Source organism: Trifolium pratense, linkage group LG3, assembly GCF_020283565.1.
Source record: "Trifolium pratense cultivar HEN17-A07 linkage group LG3, ARS_RC_1.1, whole genome shotgun sequence".
NCBI classification, from domain to species: Eukaryota; Viridiplantae; Streptophyta; class Magnoliopsida; order Fabales; family Fabaceae; genus Trifolium; species Trifolium pratense.
In genome coordinates this window covers 31,167,761-31,194,529 of record NC_060061.1, presented here as the reverse complement: position 1 = coordinate 31,194,529, position 26,769 = coordinate 31,167,761, and the positions used below count along the sequence as shown (strand labels likewise).

The 26,769-nt window shown below is 32.1% G+C and overlaps 3 protein-coding genes and 1 pseudogene across 3 annotated transcripts; 2 read left to right on the top strand and 2 right to left on the bottom strand.

Annotated features, from left to right (window-relative positions):
* Window positions 1-217: 217 nt before the first annotated feature.
* LOC123916806 lies at window positions 218-1,994 on the bottom strand. Its single transcript, XM_045968349.1, has one exon. The coding sequence runs from the start codon at window positions 1,556-1,558 to the stop codon at window positions 671-673; it is 888 nt and encodes a 295-aa protein (XP_045824305.1). The 5' UTR covers window positions 1,559-1,994; the 3' UTR covers window positions 218-670.
* A 1,036-nt stretch (window positions 1,995-3,030) lies between these two features.
* LOC123916657 (protein TRANSPARENT TESTA GLABRA 1-like) lies at window positions 3,031-4,601 on the top strand. Its single transcript, XM_045968174.1, has one exon. It carries the CDS (start codon window positions 3,240-3,242, stop codon window positions 4,266-4,268), a length of 1,029 nt encoding a protein of 342 aa, XP_045824130.1. The 5' UTR covers window positions 3,031-3,239; the 3' UTR covers window positions 4,269-4,601.
* A 1,666-nt stretch (window positions 4,602-6,267) lies between these two features.
* On the bottom strand, window positions 6,268-14,861 carry LOC123914955 (annotated as a pseudogene).
* Window positions 14,862-18,480: 3,619 nt separating this feature from the next.
* Window positions 18,481-25,782, top strand: LOC123913581 (protein DOWNY MILDEW RESISTANCE 6). Its single transcript, XM_045964367.1, has 4 exons — window positions 18,481-18,829; window positions 19,580-19,827; window positions 23,852-24,176; window positions 25,289-25,782. Exons 1-4 carry the CDS (start codon window positions 18,632-18,634, stop codon window positions 25,538-25,540), a joined length of 1,023 nt encoding a protein of 340 aa, XP_045820323.1. The 5' UTR covers window positions 18,481-18,631; the 3' UTR covers window positions 25,541-25,782.
* The last annotated feature ends 987 nt before the right edge of the window (window positions 25,783-26,769 follow it).

Genomic DNA, 26,769 nt, shown 5'->3' with positions numbered 1-26,769 from the left:
AAAATTGCAATACTCCCTCATTTCATTTGGTTCAAAATTTTCTAATATACATCTTAACAGATTGGGTTTTTGACATTTAAGTAAGAATATACAATTACACACTACTAGTCTATGTCAAAGTTTATCGCGATACACACCAAAAAATTCAGATATTCTAATACTGGTATATGTCACAAAGATAAACAATGAACTAAATAAAATCATGAAATGTCATGAATTCAACCAAATCAAGTGGCTAATGCAGATTATTATTTCAGAGTAAATACCAAAATTCTATTCCAGTACAAAATCATATACAAGTACAAAAACTGTTGGTACCACTATTCATATTTCATATATGTATACAAGCATATACTCAAGCATCTCGCCGCACCCAAAATAAATGTCATTGTCAGTTATATCTTAAAAAATAAATAAAAAAAAAAACCTATGTGGCACAAACATTTCATATTGAAGGCTACTCTAGTGTTTGGCCCTTGACAGACACTAATGCATTTCAGATCATTAACGTTCTTGTGTCCGACATGTGTTGGACACTGATACGACACTGGCTGCATGTAGTTACATTTAATCACTTATATTTTCTCAAATTATTATCAACGTATAGGTATCTGCGTCAGTGTCGTGTCTGGTGTCCATGTTGTTGGTCGTCCATAGAATAAAAACCACATCAAGGTTGAACAGAATCAGAACTAACCCATTTCCAATAATGTTTCTTAACAGAAACAGCTTGATGTGCAATTTTCTTGTCATCAGAATCACCATACTCATCAACCTCATACGTGCAAAAATCACCTTCCGGCAAACCCTCCACCGTAGCATTCAAAATATGCAAAACATAGCAACCAGGCAAACCAGGATAAGAACCTGAATTCCTCTCCTCCACTCTCATCTCATACGAATTGGGATCAATCGTCACAATATCACAAACCTCAGTTTCAGCACCAATCACAGAACCAAGCTCTTCCTTAATCCCTCTAACAGCAGCCGATTCGGGTTCCTCATTAGGCTTCATCTTCTCCGACAACGGTCTACCACGTTCCCTCACTTCACCATCAGACAATTCCTGATGCGATTCAACAAGAATCTTCCCGTCTTTTCCAATAACCCGAACCGTAACAACCTGAACGGTTCGAACCGGAGGGTCCGAATCAGCGAGCGAGGTTTCTCCTTGAGAAAGTTCGAGCCAGAGATTGTGAACGTTCTTTGTACCGGGCTTAACGCCCCATGTAGCGAACGAATCGGAGGGTAATCGAGGTTTGAGCCATTCGGAGAGAGATTGCGGAGATGCGAAACTGTGGCGACGGTTATTCTTGTTAGGGTTTGTTGTTGATGATAATGATGACGTGGAAGTTTGGGACATGGCGGGGATTTTGAGAAAACGGCGAGGGTTAAGAGGGGAAGAAAAGAAAGGACAGTTTGATGTTGTTGTTGTTGTTGTGGTGGTGTTGTGGAATCTTGTTGAGGTGAAGAAGAAGCAAACGGAGAGTGCAGTTAGTAAAATATCTGGTAAGGTAGGGAGATTTGAATTTGTTAGTGGTGGCAACGGTGGGGACATTTCAATTGATGCAGGAGTTGTTTGGTGAGTTTAAGTTGAAGTTGTGATTATGATTATGATTATGGGTTTGTTGAATTGGGGTGGTTAAATCCATGGATTATTTGATGAGAAGGAGAAAATTGAGGATGGGAGGGGTTTTAAGGAAGAAGTCAAAAGGGAATAAGTGATGATTTGGATTGGTTTGTTGGAATTGTTTAGGATGAGATGAGATGAGATGAGATTGTAATATTCGGGTTCGGTTTTGGTTTGGATTCTTGTTTCGTTTCATTTCAGCTTCACAGTGTGTTTTGTTTTTGTGTGACTTCTCTTTCTTAATAACGTGGCCTCTCTCTGCTTCATTCACTCTGTTGCGTCTCTGTGGGCTGTGGCTAACAATGGATGGATTTATTCACAAACAGTTCCATCGCATAATAATTCATGTTCTTTAGTCCAAAAAAAAAAATATTATTAATTGAAATTTGAAACCTTCTACAAGTATTTTTTTTTTTATTTTATAAATTAAATCATTTACATATTGTTCTCGATTGGGCCTAAGCCAATCCAAAAACGGGCCGAATCATCTCCAAGTCAATAGCACAAACATGAACACACTTTAGAGTAGGGGTGTTCAAATCAATATGGTGTCATAAAGGTCATCTTATGATTTGTCCACAACTCCCCATAATCACGACTCATATCCAAGTACGATAAAGCAAACCGAAGAACATTTGAATGAGATGATAAGAGTTATTTTTCAACTTAATCATGGGTGTTAAGTTCAAACTAGTCATGAGAATTCAGCAATGTTATTGTTAAATCTATTGAAGGAGAGTTTCGCTACCCATTGCAGTCCCAACTCGAGGAATTAGTTTTATAATTTGCGCATAGGGGATAACTAATTCACAACAACACGGAACTGATGAACACTGAAAAAGACCTAAAGCAATTTTCTATTATGAGACTTTTATAAATACAATTTCACATTAAAAAAAAAGAAGAAGAAAAAAGCTAAGGCCAAAGACTGAACAAAAGTCTAAAATATTAACAGGTCTTCACTTTTACCAACTCAACAAAAATTCTCTATTAAAAAAAAAAAAAACACACAAAGACCAACTAAAAAAGTTTACTCTATTATTACTTAGGTTTAAGCTTAGAGCCGCTCAAAAAAGATTGGCGAGTTTAGTTGTTTACAATAGGAACGTGGAGGTACCAGTCTCGTCCATTTTGGCGTACAACAGTAAAATAGTTCACTGCAGTCAGCATTCACGCACTAAAAATAGTTGTGTCCGTTCAATTATAATCAGACGGTTGATATTCTTATTTGACATTTTCAATTATAAAAATAAAACAAAAATCTACAATTTTCTAACCGCCCAATTAAGATCAAAAGGTTAACAATCTCCCCAATGCATCTATCCCTTTTACCCATAATGCAGGGAATTCAATCTCCAACACAAACCCTTTGCGACTTTACGCGGAAAGTGTGTAGTGTAGAAATGAAGAACGTCAAGTGAAGAACAACAAACAAAGAAAGAAAGTTGAGAATATAAAGCGCGCGTGCTTTTTTTTTTTTGTTACCACCTAACAATTTCCTTTCTCAGTTTCTCTCTTTTGCTTTTCATCAAACACCTTATCTGCATCATCTTCTTCATCAAACATTCAAACACTCAAAAACTCAAACACCTTACCTGCATCAACAAAAATGGAGAATTCAACTCAAGAATCACACATCCGATCCGAAAACTCCGTTACCTACGATTCCCCTTATCCTCTCTACGCCATGGCTCTTTCTCCAAACACCAATTCACACCCACAACAACGCATCGCTGTTGGTAGTTTCATCGAAGAATACACCAACCGCATCGATATTCTCAATTTCAACCCTGAAAATTTCTCAATCAAACCTCAACCTTCACTTTCCTTCGATCACCCTTATCCACCTACCAAACTCATGTTCCATCCCGCAACAAATTCATCTCTCCAGAAAACCTCCTCCGACCTCCTTGCTACTTCCGGTGACTATCTTCGTCTTTGGGAAGTTCGTGAAAATTCGGTTGAGGCTCTTTCTCTTTTCAATAATAGTAAAACAAGTGAGTTTTGTGCTCCGTTAACGTCGTTCGATTGGAATGAAATTGAGCCGAAACGAATTGGTACTTCAAGCATTGATACTACTTGTACAATTTGGGACATTGAAAGAGGTGTTGTTGAAACGCAGCTTATTGCACATGATAAAGAGGTTTATGACATTGCTTGGGGTGAATCGAGGGTTTTTGCTTCGGTTTCTGCTGATGGGTCTGTCAGGATATTTGATTTGAGGGATAAAGAGCATTCAACTATTATCTATGAGAGTCCTCAACCAGATACCCCTTTGCTTCGTTTGGCTTGGAACAAGAAGGATTTGAGGTATATGGCTACAATTTTGATGGATAGTAATAAAGTTGTGATTTTGGATATTAGGTCACCGACTACGCCTGTGGCGGAATTGGAGAGACATCGTGCTGGTGTTAATGCTATTGCTTGGGCTCCAAGAAGTTCTAAGCATATTTGTTCTGCTGGGGATGATACACAAGCTCTTATTTGGGAGTTGCCTACTGTGGCTGGTCCAAATGGGATTGATCCAATGACTATGTATTCTGCTGGTTATGAAATTAATCAGCTTCAATGGTCTGCTGCTCAGCCTGATTGGATTGCAATTGCTTTTGCGAACAAGATGCAGCTTTTGCGGGTTTGAGTTTTAGGTAAGGGAATAACTTACTTGTAGATTTCGAAAACCAATTATGCATTGTGGTGTTGTGAGTTGTGACTCATGAGTAGTTTATTTGTAGTCTAACTTCATAATGTAATTTAGACTATCTCATATGAAAGAGTTACATGGTACTTTTATAGTTAAATAGGACAAACTATTTTACTTTCATGTTTTACTTATAGCAGAAATTGTTGTTGCATTTGCTTTTGTTGAATTGAGGATGGAATTGGCCGATTTAATATTGTAATTACAGCCCATCTAGATAAACAATTCTTGTTAAATTTCAATGTTTATTCTTTTTCTATTGTTGTTTGAAAACCCTGCTCCTTTGTATGCATGTATGTCTCAGTAGTAGTTTTGATCATGTGCTATTTTAGTTTTTGAAAATTAGTATAGTTTATGTGTTGAAGTGGCGGCAAAGTAATGAAAATGGTTATTTAGTAAACTTTGTTTTTATATGGTTTGGGGTCATCTTTGCCATTTATGCAGATATTAGTTAGAGAATTACAGTAGCAGTTAAGCTTAAAGACTATTTTGCTCCTCAGTTATAAGACCTGCAGTTTCGTATAGAATTGAATATTTCTGGGTAAGGAATAAAAAAGTAAGTATAATTGGTACTGTAGAAATGAGAATATTACAATGCATAAGTGTTATAGATTATAAGATTATAATAAGAGAAAATTGTGGTAGCCCCCGTTGTAGAAATCATTGTAGGGTATTGTTTTAGGTGATTTGAGTATGTGTGGAGAAGTTCTGTAAAGCTAAAGAAGGTTGACTAGATGGAGAATTGAGAATTGTCCAGTGGTTAGGGGTGAAATAAAATCATACATTAAGAGAGATTTAGAGATAAGTCATACACTATATAGAAAAAAAGATGTTAAATCATACTACACGACAATTCTTCTTAGCATTGATTGTACCATTTACCCAATCTCATCTAGTGGCATGAAAAGTTGGCTATTGTTGTTTTTACTCAAAGAACATGGTCCTTCATCCTTAGTATTACCATCAGTTCTGAAGTATAAAAATGACATTCCTAGACTGCTACAATTTTGTACTTACTAGTGTAAATTGAAGGCCTTCTACAACAAGTGCACTTTAACTCTGAAGGTCTGCCCAAAGACCTGTCCCTTCATTAAAAAAAATTCTGCTTGTTGAGGTCCAGTTGGTATCTCTTTTCAGCGTGCTGTTGTGTGCTTCAAATGAAAAAAATTGATTAGTGATTTTGCTATTTTATCAAGTTCCTGAGTATTGCAATTTGTTACCCTCCTGAATTATTGTTTCATTAGGCATCACTTATCATTTATAACAATTTTGTTTTCTATCTCACTTCTTACCATATGCTTTCTTTTCCCATCTTCAGCATTTATTTTCCTGTCTAATTTTTCGGTAGTTTTAAACCACCTGCTATGGTTTTCAACATTTACACTTTGATGTTATCCTCGAACCATTTGGTTTACATTAATAAGTCACATAACTTTAAAACTTCCCATCCGAAGGCTGTATTCAATTCTTGGCATTAGAAGCAAGCTATATGCCCACAGTTCTCCACCCTTTTCAAATTTGTCTGATATATTGATGTTTGAGCTGTGTACTGTATACAAGTTTGTTTTGTTTTCCAAATGTAGCGTTTTGGAGTAGCACTACTCTGTGGATCAAACTGTGTACTGATGAATATACATTTGAACATCTCGTGTCTGTTAATCACAAGATTGCTTAGTTGTGCTGCTTATGGCTCTAATTTATTTGAAGTTTTCTGTGATCGATTTTAGGATTGGATGTGTGGTTTATACTCATGTATGTTAGCTTAATGCTTTTACCATTTTAGAAACAGACTTATAAACATATTCATAAACGGCACACTTGCTCATTTATTCCTTTCCTGCATATATCCTAGTATTTATAACAATGTTCTCAAATACTTTGCTTGAACTACTTTCCCTTGTATGACTAAAGAATAACAATTCCTTCGTAGAAATATATCTCAGAGTATGTATGCGTAGTTAAAACATGGCTGCTCATCTTTAGAATTCCTCCGTGTCAAGCAGGATTTATTGATAGGTGAATGTCCTTTATCCCTCAAATAAAAAAAAATCCTAACAGACCCATCAGCAGAAACTGAAGCGAAAACCCTCAATTCACCCCAAACAATGTCGTAAACCTCTATCATGTGCAATAAGCTGTGTTTCAACGCCTCTTTTAATGTCCCAAATTGTGCAAGTAGTGTTGATGTTGGAAGTTCCGATTCGTTTGGGCTCAATTTCGTTCCAGTCGAAGGCGGTTAAGGAGCTCAAAACTCATTGGATTTGCTATTATTGAAGAGAGAAAGAGACTCAACAGATTTTTGCGAACTTCCCAAAGATGGAGATAGTCATCGGAAGTAGTGAGGAGGTCAGATGCGATTTTTTGGAGAGGAGTGGGTTGCCGGATGGAACATGAGTTTGGTGGGTGGGTAGGGTGTTCGAAGGAAAGTAAAGGTTGTGGTTTGATCGAAAGGTTTTCAAGATTGAAAGAGAGGATATCAATACAGTTGATGTATTCTTCAATGAAGCTACCAACGGCGATGCATTGTTGGATGTGGGAATTGGTGTTGGGAGAGAGAGCCATGGCATAGAGAGGATAGTGGAAATCATAGGTAACGGAGTTGTCAGATATCGGAGGTGGAATTCTTGAGTTGAATTGTCCTTTTTTGTCGAACGGAAGGGCATGCAGATGCAGGGAGATGTTTGAATGTTTGATGAAGAAGAGGAAGAGAGAAAGGAAAATGTTAGGTGGTGATAAAAAAAGCACACACCTAAAATTTTCAACTTTATTTGTTCTCTTATTCACTTGAAATTCTTCATTCCTACTAAATGCAATTCGTCCTACTAAGCACAAGGGTGTCAATTGTCTATTTTAATTGAGCGGCCAACATTAGTTTGAATGGCTAATGCTATGAAGATGGTTCACCATGCACAACTGATATACCGAATATAAATTTTACAAAATTCAACGTTGAATTAAAAATTTATATCGTATAGATCAGCCATAAATTTTTTAAAATTTTTTGAAAATCATTTGATATGTTATTGAGACTCATCAAGATTTACATTATTTAATAAACCGTTAATCTTGATGTGTCTCAATAACGTATCAAATGATTTTCAATTTTTCTAAATTTTTCTATGGATGATCTATATGATCTAAACTTTCAATCCAACGGTGGATTTTGTAAAATTCGTATTCATTATAATGTTATTCATAACTGGTCCACCATGGACCACCATCAAGTGGTCCATATTAGAATTTACCTAGTTTGAATTTGTGAATGTCGATTGCAACGGACCGTTGTGTTGTTGTATGCCAAACTTAACTAGTCTAGTACCTCTGTGTGTCCTGATTGTACACTCATCAATGTTTTTGCTCTAAGCTAAACGTAAATATGTATTAGAGTTTTTTTTGTTAACTAAGGTATTATCTTCGCGCAATTACATATACCAATGTTGTAAGAATCGGACTGGGCTTGTTCGACTAGGAATCGGGCACAACACCGGTCTAGAAGAAAGCCCAAAATCGATAGTCAATTAAACCGGTGAAAAACCGCTCAAAACCGGTGAACCGGTGACGGTTCTGAAAAATCGATGAGTTATGCGCTCAGTGTAAAAAAAAAAAAATCTATTTTAATTTTTCTTTTCTGTTTTCAAGCTTATTCACATTCTTCTCTTTTAAAAAAAATAAATAAAAAGCTTATTCATAGTATACTCACTTTACTTATATTAATTAACATTTAACGAAAAAGAAAAAAAAAAACTTAGATTAAAGTAGATTAAGTGATAAAAGTAACCGGAATAAACAAGTTAGAAGAGATGATAAAGAATCCAATGAAATCAACAAATGGGTAGATCAATTTCGAATACAAATAGAATAAAGATTGATAGATATTTTGGTTAATAGAAAAAAGTGTGTTGAATCAAGGAAAAAAAATAACTGACAGATGACATAGAAAGGGGTTAGGCTCATGAAAATGGTGGAAGGAGAAGCTGGAAGAATTTGCTTGATGAAGCATAAGAATTAGAAGAGATGTGTGAGCTTGGAGAAGAAGTTGGATGAATTTGCATCAAGAGTATTTTCATTGCTTGACAATGATCGTAGCCTAAGATTCTCCGATCACCTCAAGAGTGACGTAGGATCATGATTGTTTTAAGTGATTTTATAATTGCATTGATCTGGACCGTCCGATCTACAATCAATGGTCAAGATCCAATACTGTGTAAAAACAGTGTGAAACATTACAACAATAAATCTCCATTCCTCCTACTGAGATGGTGCATGGTTGATTCTTGTACTCAGAATATAGTTAGTATTCTCTTTATTTTCTATTATTTTTATTTTATTATTTATTATTATTAAAGTTTTTAAATATTTTACGAGTGTATATTAAAGACATTTGTATTTATATTTTTAAAACTATATAGTAATAAAAGAAACAGAAATAATAAAAAAATAAGAGAATTCCTAACTTAATCAGAATGAGATATGTACGGGTGTCACTTCCTTAGAGAGCTCACTAAGGATGGAACAATCAGGGACGGATCCAGGAGCTTAGTACACCGGCGGCCGAAAAATAGTAAAATAATCAAAATTAATGTAGGTTTTTTGTTATGTTGTCCATGTAATTTTTTTTTATGTTATAGTATTATTTTTACGAAGTTCTTGTTTAATAGTGACTGATGACTAAACGTCTCCGGGAAATATGTGGGGCACAAAAAATGAGTTCTTCCCCCTCAATCTAATTTTGTTCATGTGCAAGAGCCAAATATCAATCTTTTGATTACTTACTTAAGAGATCCAAAACTCTTACCAATTGAAACAACTATTTTTTTTTAATTAAAATGCTATATTTTTAATAATTCAACACCTATAATTGTTCGACAATATAAATATTTTTACACCATAAATACATATCAATTAAATTCTTATTTATATAATCTAAATGATAAATAATAGATATAATTACAAATTATAATATACTAATTTTATATGATATATTATGTATATGTATGTATGTATGTAATTAAGGGGGGGGGGGGGGGGGGGGGGGGCTTGGCCACTGCTTGCCCCCCTCCAGGTCCGTCTCTGGGAACAATATAACTTGTAACTGTTGAAGTAATGATGAGCTAGCAGACATCTTCACTAAGCCACTGAAGCTAGAATTGTTGGGGTAGATGCTTAAGCATTGTGTTTGTGTAAATAGTTTTTGTTCACTAAATTGAATACTTTGTTAGTGTGTTCAATTTAAAGGAGGGTATGTTAGGTATAATCATGTAATGTGCTTAGTCGAAATAATGTGCAGTGTGTATTGTTGTGTAGCGCGCGCCTAGTCAGGCCTAGTCAGGCAAGGCTTCGAGCAAACTTGGCTTGACCAAGTGAAACTAGCTTAAGCACTTAGTTTGTAATAAGCCTATATAAGGCATTGTCAATAATAAATAAGATTCAGCTTGCACTTTGCGATTAACAAATTTTAACTTCATCTTTTTGTGGAGAAATATTTCAAAATAGTGACGCAATTTTCATTTGTGCTTTTGTTGAGTTAGCTTATAGGAAGCATTGGAATAATTTTTGGTTGGAGATAGATTCTACATTGGTTGTGATGGTTTTCAAGAATACTAGGTTGGTACCTTGGAAGTTAGCAATAGATGGTTAAATTGTTTATTCCATACTAGAAGTATGAAATTTATAGTGTCTCATATTTGTAGAGAGAAAAAAAAAATTGTGCCGATGGTTTGGTCAATATTGGTCTTCATCTAGATAGATTTACCTTATGGTTTGATCTTCCTCACGAAATTAGGGACAACTTATATCTCTAATAAGATAGGTAAACCAAACTTTAAACTTGTGAATATTTAGAGAGATTTTGTTCTAGTCCCCTTATTTTTGTATATCTCTCTTATCATTTTAATAATATATTTATCATTTTGATGGATGCTATCTAGTCAAAGATCGAATACCAAACTTTAATTAAACTAAAAAATACTTGTATATCATCTGATCTAAACGGTCTTCGGTAATTAAACATCACATGATGCGATTGAATAACTAATATGACTGTTTCAAAAAAGAAAAAAGGATAACTAATATGACCAATTCAAACTATAAGAGTGAAATTTAAGCTAAACTGATTGATCCAAAAAACAAAAACAAAATGGAACAAAAACCACGTTTGGAATTAATGAAAATGCATAGATAACTATTTCATAGTCGACCACACACTTAAAAGTTAAAAAGACATGATCAGACAGGTGATATGCAAATATTCTGGAGCTTATTGGTTAATCAGATTTTTAGACCAAGTCTTCTAAGGGTCAACATACAAAATATCAATAAACCCACCAAAAAATGACCCCACAAATTATAAATAAGTGGCACATGGAGATGATATATATTAAATTAAGTTCAATGTAAGAAAGCATTGACAAAATCAACACATGAAGTGGCCGGATTCTACTGATGATATTGAGGTATCTTTCTTTGAGTCTTCAAACCGACCTATACGCCATGTTATAGTGCAAGCATACTTCAAACCACTCACATGAGATAAACCTGTCCTACAATGTCAAATATGAATGAATGGTTCTTAATATTACTAACCAAACGCACCTTAACATTTTTTATTCCGGCGTCAAATTATAATATTCATATTTTACCGACTTAACTTAATTATTGCTCAACTCAGACAAGTATTTTTTTTTTTTGTTAGATTTTGTAGGGCTAGTTTTAATTGATTGCTATAAAGTAGGATTCACAATCAACTAAGTTTTTTTTTTCTTCTTTTAATTAAGAGCATAATGACATAAAAAAAATAAAAAATATGTCACGAATAATATACTTTGTAATTTTTAATCCCGTATCAAGCGTTCATAAATATAAGAATGGCATACCATCAAAAGCTATCCGACTAGCCTTAGCTACATCTTGACAGCAAGGCTTTGGATGTGAAAGGGGTGATAGATTTAGACGGTCGTGCATGGATTTAGAATATATAGTTTGAACAAACAAATTTAATTATTTGCTCGTAAACTTGAAACGAATCAAATTTGAATTAAAAATGAATTCATAATAAATTTGAGTTAAATTTTAAATTAAAATAATTCTTATCAAATTTCTTTAGGCAGTCAAAGAAATATATTAAACGAAACATGCATAAGAAATGCTTAAAAATAAAGTACAAACATAAGTCCTACGAAAAGAGAATGAAAATTAATCCACTACAATTTCTATATAAACTTTTACATTGAACATCGAATAATGTAAATTGAAACAAAATCTTTATTTTTTGGCTTTCAACCACCACCACAAGTGCGTTTTGATACCCTAGACCAGGGACAGATGCATGTAAGGACATGTTGTGGCTAAAGCCACACCATATTTTTAGAATTTTATATATATATATATACTAAAAAAATAAAATTGCAAAGCTAGAGATGTTCAATGTGACCTAAAATTTATACGAACTTTTAGACTTTTGTACAAAACTTGTGGAAACAAAGTAAATTCTAATATGGATCACTTCATCAAGTGGTCTATGGTGAACCAATCGTGAATAACATTATAACGAATACGAATTTTACAAAATTCACCGTTGTATTCAAAGTTTATATCATATAGATCATCCATAGAAAAATTTAGAAAAATTGAAAATCATTTGATATGTTATTGAGACACATCAAGATTAACGGTTTATTAAATAATGTAAATCTTGATGGGTCTCAATAACATATCAAATGATTTTCAAAAAAATTTATGCATGATCTATACAATATAAACTTTCAATCCAATAGTGAATTTCGTAAAATTTATATTCAGTAGATCACTTGTCCACGATGGACCACTTGTGAAGGTGGTCCACCGTAGCCTTAGCCGTGGAAACAAATAAGTGCAACACAATTATATGGTTTATAAACTTTTGAATTTGGCTTTAATCTTGCCGGTAGCGTGAAACATGTTTTTACAGCTATGAAGTTTGTGAAGAGTTGTTCTTTTACAGCTAGTCAGTGGTTAAATAACTGTTTTGTAATTTTTATAGAAAGAGTTGTTCTCTTACAACAATTAATAACAGTGGCTGAGCTAGAAAAATTATAGAGCATGAGCAAAATTTCACACGTGACATAATATATAAAAATAGTCCGGAAAAAAAAAAACTCAGTTTTATCATAAACTAATCCCTAAAAATCTCTATTTTCAACAAAAAAAATCTCAGTTTTGTCCTAAACTAACCCCAAAATTTTTTGGGCAGAACCCGAGCAACTAGCCGGACTTGTTTGGCCTTGGCTCCGTCCATGATTAACAATAATGTTATTTTAGCTATAGTAGACGATTTTCTTTTTTTGATAATAGTAATAGACGAATTTCATTATAAATATATTGCATTAAATGATATTATTTCTTTAATTTTAGCCATACCAGTATTTTATATCTGGATCCTTCCCTGCCGTAGACCAATCAAGCAAATAAAAAACTTTGTGGTTAAAAATACTATTATTATGCTATTTCCAAATAAATCATACCGTTGTTAGACATATTACTCGAAGAAAATTTGGATATATGATTTGTGAAATTCACGCGTCTCACAAAATTGAGGTGTCAAAACTATAACATTATTAGGAAAAACGTCCGAAATCTCTAACCAAAATATAATATCAAATCAGACAACACAAAAGAGAAAAATTCGAAAATCGATAGTGAATATTCTCTATAGCATTACACCCGACTGAACACAAAATAGAGATAACAAAGGAGTAAATTTTAGTGCGTAGGTAACCTATTACAAGACGCTACGCAAAGGTACTTTGGTCGGAAAAAGCTTATTCCGAATGAAATTTGATATGAGATATAGACACATTTTTACTATACACTTTGACTCATTTGCAGCTCTACCTCAAAGGAAATTTTACCGTGTCCCGCACTCAAGAGCAATTAACCGATAGCTTTACTATAATATTTCCTTCAACCTTATTTATAAGCAAAAATCAATAAAATATTTTGGCCTTAAATATAAATAAAAGTTATTAAAATCAACTTCATTTATTGATGTTCTTCCAAAAGTACTCTTATTAATTGTTCTACTTTTTAACATAATTATAGAGTCCCGATGCATATTTAATACTATATTGTAAGGTCATTTTAGGAATTTCAATAAAAATATCACTTAAAATTAAGATAAAAATGATACTCTTAATAAATGTGCAAAAAAACAATTTTTTCTTATAAAAAAAGCGGAAATAATAGTTTTAGAGATAAATCTTCATAGTACAATTTAGTCACAAAAAAATAATCTTCGTAGACATTAGTACAGAGCAGACTATGATGTCATTGCTAATTTTTGTTGTACTATGGTCTATGGACCACAAATTGAATATGCTCATAAATAAACATGTGCTTGACACATTTGCAGCTAAAGATGTTCAGTAATAATTACAGGACAAAGAATCTCTATCTTTTATGTGAGTGATTTAAAATGAAATTTAGAGAAAATATGACAAATAAGCAATCCATTTAAATAAATAGTTTATCATGGATCAATGACAAATAAAATGATGATGTCAAAAATAGAGAGAAAAATAAGTGGAAAAAAAATGGATGAAGAGATATAGAGAGAGAGAGAGAGAGAGAGAAAGATGGAGAAGTGAAAGTTAAGGAATCCAACTCCATCCACATGAATAGGAATCCTCTAACATTTGGGAGAAATTAAGAGAGATAATGATATTTAAAATCTAGGTAACATTTTAGTGAATAAAATAGCGTTCCAAATAGATAACAGTTCACCTGATAAATTAGTAGCTTCCTTTGCCACCCATTCAAATATCTTTATGACCCCATAAAACATGAATTGGAAAATCATCAAAAGGAGTTCTCTTTATTTCTTGCAATAAACACATATCAAACGCACATGTTTTAATTAATGAACTCAGACGACGACGTTTAACCATGTATCCCCACCCACAAATATTCAAAGACAACACCTTCATGGATAACTTTAATGTTGGTGCTCCAGCTGAATTTGTGCTTCTTCTTCCATATTTTCATTCCTGGATCCTCTCCACGTACCTTTCGTCCATCTCTACTCCTTCGACCCCCAATTCTAAAATTCCTTGCCACACTTTGGATGCAACTTCATGCTCATAATTCTTCAAAAAATTCCTAATGCAATTGCGAATATCTGCATATTTAAGCGAGCTACAACACAAAATTTCACTAGCCGACGACATAGAATTAACTGATTTTTTTGCAGGTCTGTGACGATTAGGAGGATTTTGGCAAACCCCAACATTAACAGATTCAGTAGCCTGAAATTCACTTTCACCTTCTGATGAAATCAAGCGCACTATAGAGTGAGATGAAATTCACATATCTAAATTATATGATTGACTGTCGTAGTTTTATCAATCTCACAACAATGAGTTCAAACGTTTTATATTTTTTTAAGGAAGGAATTAAACTTTGGTCTCATGATAATTCTCACATTTGCTATAAAAATTGTTTTAAAAAATTGTCATTTTCAATTTAACAAAAATCACTTCTTTCATATTTCAATTGTACCATTGTATATCACTTTTCAATTTATTATTTTCAATTGTATTTATTATAATGAGAATTAAATAATGAAAATTATTTTCTGATTTGAAGTTAATTTGATAAAATCACAAGTATCATGATATTAGTATAAAAATTTAATTGTTGTTAATTGAACTCCTGATCATATAAAAACTCTTATGTTATTTAGGAGAAAAATTCTTACCACTTAGACACAAAATGTCTCCAATATTTAATTGTCGTTTATTGCATTCTTTTTATGAAATGCAACACATTAAACATTTGTGTTTTAATAAATCGACATCTAACACATTTTTTTTTTTGGAATAAACTGACATGTAACACATTAAACATGCACTGAGTTGGTTTCAATTTCTCTTTATGAAATGCAAAATTGCAAATGTTTCCTTTGTGATTTGACGATGATAATAAACTATTTATAAACAAAAAGACCTATAGTCTTTATTTAAATATATTTCCCCGAGTAGCCTTCACCTGTGATGCTGCAATCCAAGAATCTTTTTCTTTGACGGGACATAAAACATTTTATAACTTCTACCAAAAAAAAAAAAACATTTTATAACTAGAAAAGTGATCGAGAAAGAATTTATATTTTATTGTATTTAAAACGAGGAGTATTTTTCTAGTTGAATTAGCGTGTCAAATCCGGTAAATTGGGGAAATAAAGTTATAAAACACTTATTTATTTAATTAGATAATAAGTTAAAATCACCAATTGCTCCATTTCACATTTGATTGATTGAATCTGCACAGGAGTACATAGTGTTTATTTGTTGGTGCAAATTACTGGTATATGGAATTGAATTTTATGTAGTTCATAGTTATCGCTTTCAATCGTATGATTTAGATTATGGTTAAGATCATTTAATTGAATTATAATTAATGTGTAAATATCTATCTATGAATTATTTCGTTAAATTGAAAAAAAATCTTTTTTTAATATGATCTGCTCGACTCAACGCAATATGTATTAAAATCAATTTTTTTCCTACGTCAAGCATTGGATTTCATGTTTCAATTAAGAGGAGTCATGAAAAGAACAAACTCTAAATCTCGATCAATCTCTTCCCGCGTGCCATAAATGACCTACGAATAGGAAGAATCCTAGAACAAAATGAGAAGTAGCTAACCAACTTCTAGGAGAGACATAATTGACTACATTAATTTTTGTAGCTACGCCAAATTGTCCGATCTCAATTCAACGATTGTAATTGAATATGGTGTAAAACTGTGTGTATATACTATAGTAGCAAATCCAGTTGCCAATTAATGTGTTTTTGAAATATCAAGTTTAATTTCTGTTGATAAAAAAATATAAGATCATAAATGATTTCTTATAACACTGTACAAAGAATTGAAGCTAAAATGGGTTACATCACTGACTAAAATATTGAAGCTCAATTTTATTTCCTTCTTACAAATAAATCACCACGTGATAATCAATGTTACATAATTTTACAAATAAAATATTGAGTCTGTTTGTTATAGGTTGTTTTAAAATACATTCTTGTAGTGTTACATAATTTTGTGTAAAAAAAATTTTAAATTTTTTTTTTATAAAAGCTTCAAATAAAAATTTGGTTTGAATATTTATTATTAAAATGTGACTTTAGGTATTGATCATTTTATTGAAAATTTTTTTGGATATCAAAATTTCGAAAAATCACTTAATTTTGAAGTTATTCCAAATGAATTTTCATAAAAATCATTTTTAAAATACAATTTTTTCAAAAAAAAATTGTAATTTTGACTATGTTTTAATCTTCAATAATGTTTGTTTATGTTATATGATGTCAAAACAAGTGTTTCAATTTAGGAAAAAACAAATATAAAATGTATGTTTATCTATTTTTGAAAATTTATTTTCAAAAATACAAAGAAAAAATCCATTTTTTGAAAACTAAAACTATGTATCCCTCCTAGTTGGGGACATCGATGATAAAAGTAAGGAGTTGCTGTGGAAAATGAAACACTTTTGAGGTCCTTTTTGCATTTGAGGTTTAACCCGTGTGAAGTTACTTGATGGAATGGATATTTTGATTAATGTTAGACAAATTAATTAGAAGAATAATTTGAGATGTTATAAATTTGAAATCTTAAATTGCCGCACTTGCAATTTCAAGATTCAAAATAGTGATTTAGTGTTAAAATTGGTTAGTAAATTCGTAAGTGTGATTTGTCAACAACAACAAAAAAATTGTAACCGTGTTGGTGGTTGATTTCATGTTTTTATGCAATTTGGTGCTCGCCAGTTTACACATCATATATTTATGCAATTTGGTTTCACATTTTTATGCGGATTTGGACTTGTTTATCTGATTTTATTTTGTATCCATTTGGATCGTTTGCTCTTTGTTTTCACTGAGTTAGGTTTTATGTCCTCCATTTTATTATACTGTTTCTTTTTATTTAATCTATTTTTAGTGTTGTAGATTCATCTGCACCCTATTTTAGGCAACTACAACAACAAGGCCAACCTTAATTTGTACAGCAGCAACAACAACAAGGAGAAGGACAGGGACAACAATTTTAATTCTAGACAACGACGGAGTGCAAATAATTTTTCTTTATCACAACTACATGGAGGATTATTATTCACTCTCGGTGAAATTTTGGGTGACTAGATGGTGTAAATTTCAAATAAGTACCCTCATGTGAACGTGAAGTTATGTTGACAGATGTAACTTATGCAGTTAGTAGAAGGAGTAAACAAAGGTAAGAGTAATTCGATAGATATCACACAATTTCAGAGAGTTGTTTATACTATTCCAAAAAATTTATAGGAGTTATTTGACAATTTTGCAACACTAGGGCATTTAGTCTTAGAATATGGAGTTGAGTCCAACTCAATCTTACAAAACAAATTTGTAAAGTGATGATTGACTCTAATTTATAAATAAATACATATTCAGTTTATCTTGCGACCGATATCAACTATTTACTCTAAAACTAATTTGTGTACAACGCAAAACCAAATACATTTTCGAGCGAATTTGTTTACGAAACGAAATCAAATACTGAAAGAAAAAAAAAAAAAATAAGTCGACAAGTATGGCGGATGAAATGAAAAGAGATTTCAAGTTTCAACACATAAACCAATTGTACTTTAACCATATACCAATAAGATTTCAACACATACCTATTATTAGTCTCAATGTAAAATAAGGTTGACTAATGTACCTCCCTTATAAAAATAAGTTGTTCATTTTATTAATTCCTTATTTACTCCACAAGGATTCATTTGTTTATGGAGCACTATTATTCTGTCAGAAAAAACTGTTTAATTATTATTTAGAAATAAATAAATTCAAGTGGACCAACAATAAATTGCTCTAAGCGGTAACAATTTTGGTTCCCTTAAACATGTGATCAGAGATTTGATTCATTATTCATGCGTATGAAAAAAATTCGATTAGGATGAAATAATTCACTTAGTATGTCCCAAAGGTTCTCCTATGGAGTTTAGTCATCGTTATATGCGGCGGAAACTTTATATAATATCATGGTAATAAAATAAATAAATAAATAAATAAAGTTTCAAAGAGACAATACAATGACCCACCTCTCCCCCCAAACAATATATAAATGCATGCTATGTCACACTTTTAAGCTCATCTTCCTCGAAACTACTACTACTCGTTCCTTAACTTCTTAATCCCCAAAGAACTCTATTTTTGGTAGTTGTCGTTTTCCTTTTCTTTGAATCTTTCTTTGTACTTTTTGCAACCTAGTTTAGTTAGCATAAAATACTATATATAATGGACACCAAGGTTCTTTCTTCTGGAATCATTTATTCAAAACTACCCGAAAGCTATATTCGACCCGAATCCGATAGACCTTGTCTTTCTCAAGTTTCTCAGTTCGAAAATGTTCCTATCATTGATTTGGGCTCTCAAAACAGAACACAAATTGTGAAGCAAATTGGTCAAGCATGCAGCTCCTATGGTTTTTTCCAGGTCCACCACCATTTTTCATCATAACTTTATAATTATAATTACAATCAACTCCTCATTTTTTTTTTATTTAATAGACGAAATAACAAATTATTAAAAACTCATATACAAAGTAGAAGAATTGAAGTTTAAACTCCGATCATAATGTTTTTTATAATAATTTTGATATTTCTGTCAATTTTGAGCATCGACTCCTCCTCCTCATTTTAGTTAAATCCAATTTGATTCGTCACATTCAGTTTTAATTCTATTACACGTGTGTGAATGTTGTAAACTTCCGAGTACTGAAATTGATTCCTATTAAGAAAAATTGAACATGCAATTCTGGTAGTTAGGTGACATAAATTAAATGGATGTTAGTACTAGTGTGCATAGTTATTGAAATAATTTTTTTTGAAGAGGTCAAAATGGAATATATATATATATATATATAAATAAAAAAGAGAAATAAATCAGTGATATTCTCATTAGGTGTGTCAATAAAGATCACAACAGTTTGTCCCCATGAGCTTAGCTCAATTGGTTGGGACATCAGCATTTTATATGCAGGAGCCAGGGTTCGAACTCTGGACACTCCACTTATCCATCTTTAAAGGTAGAATTTCAAGCCACTAGGCTACCTGACCAAAAAAAAAAAAAAATTCACAACAGTTTACAAAAGTATTAAAGAAATATGATTATTGAAATAATTTTATATTAGAGTACCGTTAAATTAGGGAAGCTAATTATATTGTTAATTAATTAATTGGACAGGTAATTAATCACGGGGTGTGTCTAGAAGCATTGAAAAACACGGCAGAAGTGGCATCTGAATTTTTCAAGTTGCCAGTTGAGGAGAAGCTGAAATTGTATTCAGATGATCCAACAAAGACAATGAGATTATCAACTAGTTTTAATGTGAACAAAGAAGAGGTTCATAATTGGAGAGATTATCTTAGACTTCATTGTTATCCTTTGGATGATTATGTGCCTGAGTGGCCTTCTAATCCTCCTTCATTCAAGTAAGTCCTCTATCTCTATCTTCATTTCTTTGTCTCTTTCTCTCTCTCTCACACACACATGTACTACTATTTGTGAGTGACAAGTCTCACTGACTAGGTCTTATCATTAATGTGTGACCTGGTCTTATCATCATTGTGTGACATGTTTTATATATGTGATGATGTATTCATTTGATGTCATTCTCTTGTTTATAAATGAGTAAATTGTCGTGCAATAGTCCTCGTGAACTTAATTTAGTTATCAAGATTCAAGACATAACTTATCATATAGGTAGAGTTGAAATTGGAATGCTAGATACTTCATTTATTTATTTTAATCATTAATTTACGTAAAAAAATATATATTGTGATGCAAGATAGATATAGGTTGTATTCCCTCGGTTCTTAATTATAATTATTTTTTAAAGATAAAATTTGTCTCTAAATATAAGTCATTTTTTAATTTCTTAAACACATTTATTATTAATTTTTCAAATATAACCCTACTTTACATTGAAATTTCAAAAGTCAACTACAAATACATCTTTTCATCAAGGACAATTTAGTAATCTTAATACCCAAAAATTACATATTTATTACACTACCAACTTTTCTTAATATACGTGAAAAACCTCAACAGAGACTTATATTAAGAGACGGAGAGAGTACTTGCTTAAAAAAAACAAATATATAAGTTGTACTTTTTTACTTTATAATAATAATAATGAATTAGTTAAGGGTCATGTTAGAAGGTAACTTTGTTAAGAAAACAAAAACAAAAAAGGAAATTTTTGTATTAAAAATACTTTTTTTATATTTTTAAAAGATTAATGATTACACAAATTTTAAAATGATTTTACTATATATATTTGATTTGATCAACTAGTACTTCAGATAACTAGTTAATATAAAGAACGAAGGAGTACCATTTTGTTATCGACAATGAATTAATTAAACTGATAATATATTTTATTTGAGTGTTTTTTTTTTTTGGTACAATGACTTCAGTTTTATTATGAGTAAATATTCATTTCTTAAATTTATTACAATTGATGATTTTTTTTTCATAATAACTGATATAATTTTTTTTATGAGTTAATAACCAAGATAATTAATCCATGAATAAATATATTATGAGATTAAAGAATATAAGCAGATAGAGTAAAATAATATTACACAAAAAATCATATTTCATCTTTCTGCCACATCACCCTACTTATGTATGGTTATTTTGAAACTATTTATATGAAATGGAAGAATAAAAGTTTTTTTTTCATTGAATGTATGTGTAAATTTTTATTATACTGACTGTTTACCATCTATAAACTCATGTATTATTAAATAAAATTGAAAAAAACATCACATTATATATTGAGAGGTGAATATATTTTCATATAATAATAGCCGGATGGATTTTTATAATGACATATATGTTGTCGTTGGGTGGATGAGATTATCCGTGACGTCACTAAATATGTACGTGTTGACGTAAGCTCTTACTATCAGTTAGATTAATTAATACATGTCGAGATCTTATTATTTTCCCAAAGAAACTTTGGGCCAGGGATCTGATTTCCTTTATGAATTAAAAATGATTTTTTCATCTTAATTACTCGCGCGTTTATTTTTACACATCCATTATTTAAGTAGTTGATATTATAAATCAGAAATTTTAGGAAAAAATACCGTCTATTATTTAAATAGCAGACAGTGTTTAAATAACTGGTAAGACAGCGATAACTCCCATTAAAAATTGTCACCAAGCCAGACGTGAGTAGATTAGGAGTACACGTTATTATCTGCTAAATCACTAAAAATAAGGAAAGCTGTCAACTTCATTGCTATAAATAAATTTGGTCCCAGCCCACATGTTAATGGGCCTAAGTAGTCCTTTCACATAAGCCAAAAGTTAATAAGTTTTTCAATGTCAAATTGGTTCCAAGGCTAATTTTTTGGTAAGGGTTCTAAGGCTAATTAACTTAGTGTTAATTTTTTTTTTACGATAAAATAAATTTCATTCATTCATATTTTAAAATAGGAACAATACAAGAGCTGAAAAAAGCTAAATACTCATCGGAGATACATATGAAACTTTCAAACCACAATATAATATAATGTTAATAAAACAAAAGTTAAATCTTAACAATCAGACTAAATTTTTCCGTGTATGACCAAAGGTTGATAATAATTTGATATCCATAGTCTTTGAGACATCCAACTCTGAAAAAAAATAATATTTGCATGTGTTCGCATAAAAAGTGAATCACCATATATGGTCTCTGAGAAAGTATTACTATTGTAAATACTCTAAGAAATAAATTGTGTTATTTTTCTTTTACCAAACAATGTACTCCCTCATTTTCTTGTGTTTGGATGAGGGAATTTTTTGAGGTAAAGTAATGTTTTGAGGGAATTCAAATGATTTGAGGTGAATTTCATTGTTTGGATGATAATTTGAAATTTTTTCAAATTGATGGAAATTTATGAAGTATTTTGTTCAAGTTAAATTTAGAGAATTTCAAAATGACACCTAAAATCAAAGAATTTGTAATTCCTTATTCTCTATAAACTTTTAAAAATTACTAATTGATAGAAAAACTTAAAATTAGCGGAAAAACCTAAAATCGACGATAAACGCTAAAATTGGCCAAAAAACCAAAAATCGAATATAAACCCTAAAATCGGCCGAAAAACCAAAAAATATGCCGAAAACCCCAAATTCAACCCTAAACCGAAAAAACTCGGCCGAAACCTAAAATCGGCCAAATTCTACTTATTTTTTGCTTTTTCGGATGACTTTAGAGTTTTTTGTCGATTTTAGGTTTTCCGTCCGATTTTTTGTGTTTAGGGTCGATTTTAGGTTTTCGGCCAATTTTAGGTTTTTCGACTGATTTTTTGGGTTTTCGGCCGATTTTTTAGTTTATAGTCGATTTTAAGTTTTTCGGACGATTTTTTGTGTTTACAATCACTTTTAGGTTTTGGGCCAAATTTTTGGGTTTTTGGCCGATTTTTTGAGTTTCATGTCGATTTTTGGTTTAAAGTTCTTTTTAGGTTTTCGGCCGCTTTTTTGGGTTTATGGTCAATTTTATTAAGATAAATAAAATTAAGTGAAGGAAATTTAATTACATTACCCAAACAAAGAATTTTACAATTGATGGAATTTTACCACTTTATCCAAACAATGAAATTTGAAAATCAAGGGAATTCAATTGAATTGTCTAGTATTTAAAATCCCTTGAATTTCTAGAATCCCCCGTCCAAACACACTTAGGAAACAATATACTCCCTCTTATAGGGAGTTATATGGCAAACGAAACACATTAAAAAATATAATTAGCTTTATAAAATTACTACTACTTTACAATTTTGTTTTTTTTTTGTGTATGGAAAAGGGAGATTAAATTAACAATAATTTGATTGATCCAAGTGTTAAAGGAACGTGTGCCTCTAAAACCAGTTCTCGTGAGTTTGATTTTCGACTTTTATGTATGAAAAAATTTAGTTGGAAGAGGAGAATTGTCCTAATATGTTCTACAAATTCTCCAACAAAAATTAGTCACTGCTAAACGACGTTAGAAACTTCGTACGTCTAACAAAAGAAACATAAATTAAATATATAATGTATAATTAAAAAAACAAAATAAATATCACTTTGTCTAGTTCTTTTTATAAGAAAGAAAAAGAATTTGATATAATCTATTTTAACTAAAATAATTATTATTGTAGAAAAGGGAATATATAGTACTTGTCAAGAAAAACAAAGTATTGTAAGAAAAAAGAAGAATAAAAACAAACAAATATGTGTAGCCTATGTTTGGATGTTGACTAGCAAAATGTATACTCAATTCCAAATAATTATGATTTTAGTAAAAATGTTTATTGTGTTATTTTCAATCATTTGTCTAGTGTCCAGAAGTAATAAAAAATAATTGTGTGTTGATTTTAGCTTCCCATTAATTTATGTTTTGATAAATGATGAATTAGTTAGTAATAAGGTCCAATATAGTTGAAAAGTGTAGCATGATAATTTATTTGGTGATGGCAGGGAAACAGTGGCAAATTACTGCAAAGTAGTTAGGGAATTGGGGTTGAGAATAGAAGAATACATATCAGAGAGTTTGGGCCTAGAAAAAGATTACTTAAGGAATGCTTTGGGAGAACAAGGGCAACACATGGCAGTGAATTATTATCCACCATGCCCACAACCAGAACTTACTTATGGATTGCCAGGGCACACAGACCCAAATGCTCTTACAATTCTACTCCAAGACCTTGATGTTGCTGGCCTCCAAGTTCTCAAAGATGGTAAATGGCTTGCAGTTAATCCTCACCCTGATGCTTTTGTCATTAACATTGGTGATCAACTACAGGTATGTAATAAACTACTCATTTCTATGACATACTATAAAAAATAAAATATATGTGCAACTTTAATCATGTAATGTAACTAAATTTAGGAGCATTGTCTTATATAACAATCCATCTAGAAAGAGGTCCCCATTTATTTGTCCCCTAAAATGGGGGACCTAGATCACATGGAGCGCATTCACACAATTTCACGCTACATGTGATCTGGGTCGTTGATTTAATATCGAACGATTCAAAATATATTGAACAATTTTAACCTTAAACAATCTTAATAATTGATTTAAGATAGACGGCCAAGATCAGCCGCATAATTACACTAGGGAATCCAAATCTCTAAAGTGATGAAATGCTAATAATCCAGGTCTAGCTTAGCCATAGCACATGAAATCGTGAATGAATGTTCAAACGTGTACTTTTAGATGACACAAAATTCACATTTTTTTGTATGTGTACATCAACTTTGATATTCGGGGGTGTGGAAAGTTCCTCACTTTTGATTTTAGCCAACTCTTGGACTAGGAATTATCCTTAAGGTACACATGACGATATTTTCTCTCCGGACCCCCATGTATCTTTTATACCCTAATATTCCAATTTTGCCCTTGATAAAAACTTCGGTTCGCAGAAACCGAAGTTTTTTCTAGTTCAAATTCAGGAAAATTTCGGTTAACAGAAACCAAATTTTGTTTTCAAGGCAAAAAAAATTCGATTCGTAGAAACCGAAGTTTTTATTAAAGGGCAAAAAAGTAAAATCCAGAGGGTGAAAAAGAACCATGGGGGCCTAAAGAGAAAATATCACACATGACTAGGTTAAATCCATATACGCTTGGTTTCAAAGCCCACATTTTATTTTTTATATAATTAGTCGGTGCCATCTAAGTTTTCTTGTGCACCCCTGAAATTACCAAAATACCCCTTCCGCTGCTTAAGTAGCAGAAGTGTAAAATCTTGAAAATTTCATGCTAGGGGGTGTTTTTTCCTCAAATTTTTCATTTTTACAACATTCGCTACTTATTAGAGGAAGAGTAAAATAGGAAACTACATGCAATAATTAGTCCATGAAACTGTTTACAATTTTAACATCATTTATGTCACACATTGGTGATAATCGCAGGCTTTAAGTAATGGGCTTTACAAGAGTGTTTGGCACAGGGCTATTGTGAATGCTGATAAGCCAAGACTTTCCGTGGCTTCATTTCTCTGTCCAGGCACTGAGGCATTGATATGTCCTGCCAAGCCACTCACAGAAAATGGAACTGGAGCTGTATACAGAGGATTTACATATGCTGAATACTATAGCAAGTTTTGGAGTAGAGACTTGGACCAAGAACACTGTTTGGAATTTTTCAAGAACAACCAACCTTAAATGTGCAATTGCCACAATATATAAGTGTAATAATAAATGAGGGAGTTATTTGACAAAATCAAATTTTACTCTCTCTTTTCCTATCCAATCTTTACTTCTATGAACTAGCTTATAATTTTCAATTCTTTATTGCTTTTGTTGTTTTGATTGTCAATGTATTTCCTTGTAGCAAATTGTAGTTTTTTTTGTTGAAAATTGCAAATAGTTTGTTTCATAAAATTATGTCATACTCTCATCCATTCGACATAGTTGATTAGTTGCGAGACTCAAATTGATTAGTTTCTATATATAAGTCATCTCTTTTATATATAATTCATGATCTAATGTATAAAAAACTAGATGGTTTCTCCGGTGAAGTAGGGCGTATCCTAGTGGTGATTGTGAGCTTTAGGCACGGTGGGTCTTAGAATTGAGTATTGGGCCTAACTCATTCTTACAAAACCGGCTTGTAGGATGAGGATTGCCTCTAGTATATAAACACTTAGTCAGACCATCTCTCAACCGATGTGGGACTCTTAACAGTGGGGAAAGGGTAGCTGCAAAAATGTTAGCAGTCAAACGCTCAAGTCAGTAAGAACTCAAAATGAGTGTGTATGCATCGGGTGAAATGTGTATACCTTAAAGAGTCCATGCATATGCGTATTTGTAGGCATGGTTATGCATGAGGATGCGCCTAACAACCTTATAGTAGGTCCTACTATGTGACTGGAATTAAGGATAGTACATTCCATGCACGATCATTATCTTATTGTGGATAGTGTAGCATAAGGTACGGTTTACCTCTAGTTGAAGATGGATGAGTTGTGTTGGACCTTATAATATGTTGGGCTTTCAAGCATGTTTTAGTTCGGTCCAAAATACTTCATGTAATCAATTCTTAGTCGATATTCGATAAGACATACCAATTCGACTTGAACTCTAATAGTTTTCATTTTTTTAAAAAATTAGTACAAAGTTTGAACAGATCTATGGTGCTAGTAAAGGTGCCAAACAAGCAGGATGTGGAGGCTCTATTAGAGGTCAAAGTGGTGAGTGTCTGTGTGACTTTTCCAAGTTTGTAGAGTTGCGGCGCTTCTGTGGCGGAGTTGCGGGGCTTGCTTGAAGGGTAGTGTTTGGCGTGCACAAAAGGCTATGAGAAAGTGGAGCTTCATATCGACTCCGAAATTGTTGTTCGGACTTTATTTAGTGGTCTGCCGACTGGTTGCTTCGGTTACATGCTCGTTTGCATT